Source organism: Perkinsus marinus (genome assembly GCF_000006405.1).
Source record: "Perkinsus marinus ATCC 50983 genomic scaffold scf_1104296933698, whole genome shotgun sequence".
NCBI lineage: Eukaryota > Perkinsozoa > Perkinsida > Perkinsidae > Perkinsus > Perkinsus marinus.
The window spans coordinates 42,322-48,612 of NW_003215060.1; the positions used below are offsets into that span (position 1 = coordinate 42,322).

The 6,291-nt window shown below is 46.2% G+C and overlaps 1 protein-coding gene across 1 annotated transcript; it reads right to left on the bottom strand.

Annotated features, from left to right (window-relative positions):
- Nucleotides 1-1,848: 1,848 nt before the first annotated feature.
- Nucleotides 1,849-2,046, bottom strand: Pmar_PMAR016521 (hypothetical protein; the record flags this gene model as incomplete). The annotated part of the gene is made up of 1 exon (XM_002785149.1): nt 1,849-2,046. A coding segment is annotated over one exon (198 nt), but the record flags the coding sequence as incomplete, so codon positions are not given.
- Between the last annotated feature and the right edge of the window lie 4,245 nt (nt 2,047-6,291).

Below are 6,291 nucleotides of genomic sequence, written 5' to 3' on the forward strand. Positions count from 1 at the left end.
CTGCACCGGCTGAAGGCAGGCGACTATTATGCTCATCTATACGACGCCTGAGATTCCTAGCTTGTCCAATATAGGACACACTGGTATGCCTACTTGAGACAATAACGTAGACATACCCACGCAAGTCACTAGGAATCGGGGTATCTCTAGGACGGAATGGCCTGTGATTCATTTGAATGACAGGCGGCGCTGCAGGAGCACCTGTCAAAATACCTACTACATGGCGAACATAACCATCCCATTGCGTGGATTGACCCAGCAAGGTCCCGATGGCTTGCATCGTGTCGTCGACATTGCCGACGAAATATATATGTCCCATAGCTCTGACTCGAGATATGATCACATATAATTGCGATTTGAGCCACAGTTTATAAGCCGACCTTCTATCTGAGATTTCAGTCGCCACCATTCCTAACGTATCGCCCATCACCTTATGGATAGTCGAAGCTATGTAATGGCGGATGGGATACTGTTCACGCCTGACTTTCATTGTACCTTCTAAACGCTGGGGAATTGAGAACATCTTTGATATATTCAATTCTTGCCAGCCTTGGTCAATGAAGTCTTGTTCTAACTGAGGCACGTTCCTACGTCCTGCAGGAGCGACCCTAACAGAGACACTTCCTTCGTTCACTGGAAGTTCTCTTACTACGCAAAGCTGGCTCTGATGGAAAGCCCGTCTAGCAGAGGTATCATTACAAGTGAAGCGCATTATTGCACCGAAATGTAATGTAATACTCTGCGGAGCTTGCAACTTGCGATTCATTTTGTTAACGATGCGTTCTTGAGTAACTGGTAGCCAAACTTGGCCACCATCTAAAGTGTATTGGTCCTGAGATTCTACGACCACTTTAGGTATGGTGTTGTCTCGCTGTATACGCTCCAGTTGCCGCGAAACGGCCTCCTGCTCTGCTTGGCGATGGCCGAACACTTGTAAAGCTTCAGATGGAACGGTGCTCCAGCTTGAAGCAAAGTGGCAGTGCTGGAAAATGAGTTCCTGTATCCTATGAATATCAGCCTCGGTAGGCTGTAGTTTCTGGAATAAAGTTAAGACCTCCTGAAGGTTAACATCCGTCGATGACCGGACAAAGTGCTTCAACATAAGTAAACGTGTAGTACAGATGATTGAAGGGCTAGTCCACAACAAAGTTTGGTTTATGGGAGGGAGCTGATTGGGATCTCCGCTACCCATAAGGAGCACTCCGCCAAAAGGCAATGGAGAGTTGTGTAAAAACTGTAGAATCTTGCTCTGCACGTCCAGGATCTCAGCTCCTTCTGTGCCTATTTCTTCGTGAATAATAACCCGAACTGATTTCAACCATTGCATTTTAACAGGGTCTCTAGCCAGTTTAGTTAATGCCCTTTCAGCTATCAAACGGGATGATAAACAAGACGTGACAGGTATAGAGAATACTAAATGAATGTGTTCTCCTCCTAATGCTGCAGCACGTTCGCTAGCAACACTCGTCACTATGGTGTTTAGTCCTTTCGCCAGCGCATAAGCACCCCAGTGTGCTGTCACATGTGACTTACCGCTACCAGGCGGTCCCAATAGAATAGGAGCAGGGATAAACGCTGATTGTCCAGAGCAATATTGATCAATAGCGTTTAGACCAGTTTCGAGTGCTACTTGTTGCTCTTGAAAAGATTCGAGTGTTTGAGTAGCACCGCGCTCAATATGCGGACGCCACTGTAAAGGATTCGCCTGAGTAGCCCCAGCCAAGTCATCTACTGACGGCAAATCATGAATCGGATTTGAAAAACAGTGAAGTGCTTCAGCGAATGCACGCTTAGTTTCTGTCGTGCGCTGAACCAGGGCTGCTGAGGCTGCCTCAGTTAACTCATGACGTAAGACCAGTGGAGTTGTGTAAAATTGTAAATTTCCTCCAAGGAGTAAGCTGGTGAGAGCATCGTTCGCATCAAGAAGATGCCTATCGAACGAAGTAGTCCCTCCAGGTAAATAGAGCAACTGTGATAGAATATAAGTACGTAGAATCGAATTCACTTCCTGTTGAGTAGGATTAGCCGAATCCTGTATCAACCCGGCTGACTCAAAAGCCTGCCTTAAATGGTTAACAGCGAAAAGGTCGACTTCGGATTCAAACTTGCCTAATGAAAGAACTATATGAATAAGGAAGCGATCAGCATACTTTGGTAAAGGGTTAGAAAGTACCGCGATATGCGGCTTACAACTCTTTTGGAAAACGAACCGATCTAGCAAGTCCTGAGGAGCTTGTGCTAGCAACGGGTCAAGGATATGCTCAATTATTTGATCGACAAGCTGTCGTTGAGCGAGACTGTGGCGAGCAACATCATCTCGGTATGCTACGGCACATGCCTTGACACGATGCAGATGAGCAGGCAGTAATTGAATTTGCTTATCAAACCCATCAATCCACGGACAATCAGGGATGTTAATATCCAACAAACCTTCTTGCGGATTAATAGGATTGCCATCAGCATCATTCTGTCTAGGTCTTTTAATCGCAACTCTTACTACACATTCGAAATAATCTACTAAATTATCTAGAAACATAAGCTCTGGAGGACGAGAACTAAATATAGAGATGTGATCAACTGTAATATTACTATTATTAGAATCTACTATAGTCAAGCGTTGAGCATCAGTGAATTGCCTCTGTGGAGGGAAATGAAGAGCTTGTCTTGCAAGAACGCCCCAAACTTCTTCACCCTGACCACCAGGCCTAACACGTTGTCGCTGGTGCTTAATCACACCACCTCTGTCTTGCTTGAACCCTGTATTGATGTGAATGTACTGCGAACATAAATGAACATACGGAAAACCAAGGAGCCACCAAACTGCTTCTGTTAACGAGAGAGTGCGGCCTTCGACGGCAGTACTTGGTCTTTCTCTCGCCTTATCATTTTCGGCGGCAATGGCAGCTCCTGATATCTTGACATTCCGTATGTCTTCCTGATGTACCTTGATGGTATTCGCATCTCTACCGGCGCTAAGGAAGACCCTGGCACGTTCCTCTTCACCAGCAGCATATTTAGCTAGATAGTTTGCAGTGAAAGTTGGACTACAAATCTGCAGATTATCGCTACTTTTTGCAGCTGCGAATATCCAACAATTCATTGGAGAGAAACGTGTGTCTGGATCTGCCGGATACATGTGCTTCTTCGCGGTGAGCTCCTCTGTAGGGAGCAGACCTTGAGTCCCATAAGGAGTGAGACCTACTGCTGCCAGACCACAGCCCTGCAAAACCTGCAGTGCTTTGTCGGAATGCTGAACATGTATAGTCTTGGTGCTATAGCAATGAGATGTAGGTCGCTTGGAAAAGCGACAGATCGATTTACCGTCGCTATCGCGCTTCTTATGACACCTATATCCGCATTTTGAGCAGTCATGCTCATGCACGACAGCGGCCAAGTCCTTTAACTCGCTAGCTTCCTTATAATCTTTAATTAATCCAGCATCAATAAATTTCTGATAATCAAAGAAACAGCTACTCTTCTTAGCGCAGACTCTATGCCTTACGGCAGGAGATTCAGGATCCTCACCAGTCCATATGAGAGCATGAATATGAGGAAGGTTACCTCTCGTTGTTTGAAATTCCCAACGCCACCAGATCTTCTTGACTGGTCCTAAGGGCTGTTCAGGAGATGTCTCAATATATTTCATGAGATAAGTTCCAGCACGTTGCCACGCTCTGGTAATTGGCACAAGTGCGGCTTGGATCGCAGAATTCCGTGTTTCTTCGGAAGCGCGATCATACTTGTTCAGTAACCACTGAAAAATCGGGCTAACCCCAAAGTGTTCAGATTGATTGCAGCTATGAGTATAGAAATATGTCGGCTGTTCTCGAGATATTTCAGCTGCTAATTCATTAACGCGCTTACGGGAATCAGCGTCGCAAAATGGTAGTCGACCTTCAACCTGTAAGGTTTGATATGTTGAAGGGTCGCTCGACAGATGTTCCCATCCTCGCGAAAGTACTATGCGGGAGTCACTGTGGGACAGCTGTAAGTTAAAAAGCGCATCGAAATAAAACTGAATAGCACGAGGGTCAGTCGAGGTAAGCAAAGTTGGATCTGTAAGACGCGTCTTAATGTGGTCTGATAAGCTAGCGAATCCTGCCTTTTTACATGCATCGTTTGAAGTCCACAGACAGTGGGGTATTGCACCAACCACTGCTCCGTTCGTATAGGACTTCCAAAAGATGCTCGGGAAAAGCATACCCTCTGGATATAAAAGAGGAATAGATGCTCCAGCAAATCTTGCTGTGAGCCGCTGGAAAAATGCTCCGGACTTGGCAGAAACGTAGTTCACACTACCGGGACGATTAAGCAAGCCGTAATGCTTGTTCAACAAAATATGTCCTGGTAATCCATACTGATCATCATCCACCATAACGGGGATGTCACCAGCACTAGTAGCTGGCATATCAGTGTCTCCATCTTCCATGTCCCCTCCAGCAAGAGGCATATCTAACTCGAATGCTCCGTCGGCCGGTAAGTCAAGTGGCTCCCCATCAGAAACAGAACCTTCTTCATCCCGCTGCTGGTTTATTAAATCGCCCAAGGGATCAACGGCTGGTTCGTTTTCATCTGCTGCGGGCAATTCATGGTTGTGAAGACCTGGACGGGCTGCAATTTGCTGCTCTGGATTCTCGAAAACATGAATAACTCCAGAATTATGAGCAGCACGCTCCATGCTTCTTTGCTATGCATACGGCATAAGCAAGACACGCAATCGTCTTTGGGCAGACCACTTGCCTACACGATTACAGGAGAAGTTCCCAGTAGCATCCCGATATCCACACTTTAGACTGGGACGATCTTCTGTAGCAGAAGGTGTCACTATGAGTGGAACGTGGTGTCTATCACACACCATAGTGCCTGACCACTGTATACTGGAGATAGTCTAACGAAGACTTCAGCAGGTGCCCTCCCGCATGGCGAACATATATCACACATCGCCAAGAACCCTGCAAGCTTGTTAACCTTTCTTCGGCAGATTCTAATTTTCTAACGATCGGATCACGGGAAGCCTCAAACCAGGATGAAAAAGGACCCGGATTGCGGAGCAAACATGTAGCTCCCCAATTGAGGTTCTCGCCTCGGTTGTCAGCCCGGTGCCAAGGACTATTAGCATTCCCATCAATATCAATGATAGACACAAGCTCCCAAGTCGAATTGTCAGAGATAACATATCGCGCTAAAACTGCGGCACGTCTACTAGTTGTTGCTCTAGCTGCCGTGCATATGGCTATTACTGAACAGTTTTCCTGTGTAGTTTGATCAGGAAGTTCTCCAAGTCTGGCTTCGATAAAGTCCCCGTCAATTCGCACTGACCGATTATCCACATGACAAGCATGTGTATTCGGCAGTGTTTTGAGAAAACGACACAATAATACAGATGTATCCTTTGAAACGGCATCTTGTTGAGGATTTGATATGAGGCCGCGTACAGTTTGGGAACGTGATAACATGGTTCTCTGCACGGCGATGGGATTAGCCCTGTGTGCTCCAGCATTGTTTCTACGACTTGACGATATACTACCAGGGATGAAAGTAGATAGATACGCCTTCGCAACACGTATTTGAAGAACTTCTTCTTCGTTATCACGGTCGATAGCCTCAGCTGAGGCGAAGTTGTGCCATAGCACAGGAAAGACGGAGAAAAGGCGGACAAAGACCCAGAGAAGAGGTACGAATTTGCTTTGGAATTTATTAATTATTCTGGGAGCAGCACCGTATGAATCGCAAACTTGAGCATTTGCATACGCTAGTGGCCACGTTACATTACGACGATTAGGCTCCTCTTCGGCCTGTATTGCAACGTCATTTTGCTCATTTTGAGGATTCTCGTCAATGTCCTCATTATCAGCTCGAAGCAACACATCTTGTTGTTGTTCTTGCTCAGGTTGTTGATGTTGTTGCTGTAGATTCTGCGGCTGCCCATCTACTACGACTGACACTTTGTGTTTCATACTGTGCAACAACTTAATAGAGTCATCGAGAGAGACGAAAGTCGCTCCCGCCAGGGCTTCCTTTCTAGCGGTAGGATGAGGCGTGTCTACCCTTAAAAGTGCATCAAGCTTGGGTTGAGCGAGAGGGTTCTTAGAGTAGCATGATCTCACAAAAGACTCAACATCTGGCCGACCGTCCAAAAATAGAGCTTCCAAGTCGGCGTGGTGTCTCGACTTAATGTTCCATCTTGGTTTACTAGTAACAGAAAAAGAGGAAAGGCCTCCAAATCCACCTTGCACAGTCCGCATTTGCCAAGTGTGAGAAGCGTACTTTGCTTTCATTCCACGGAAAGGC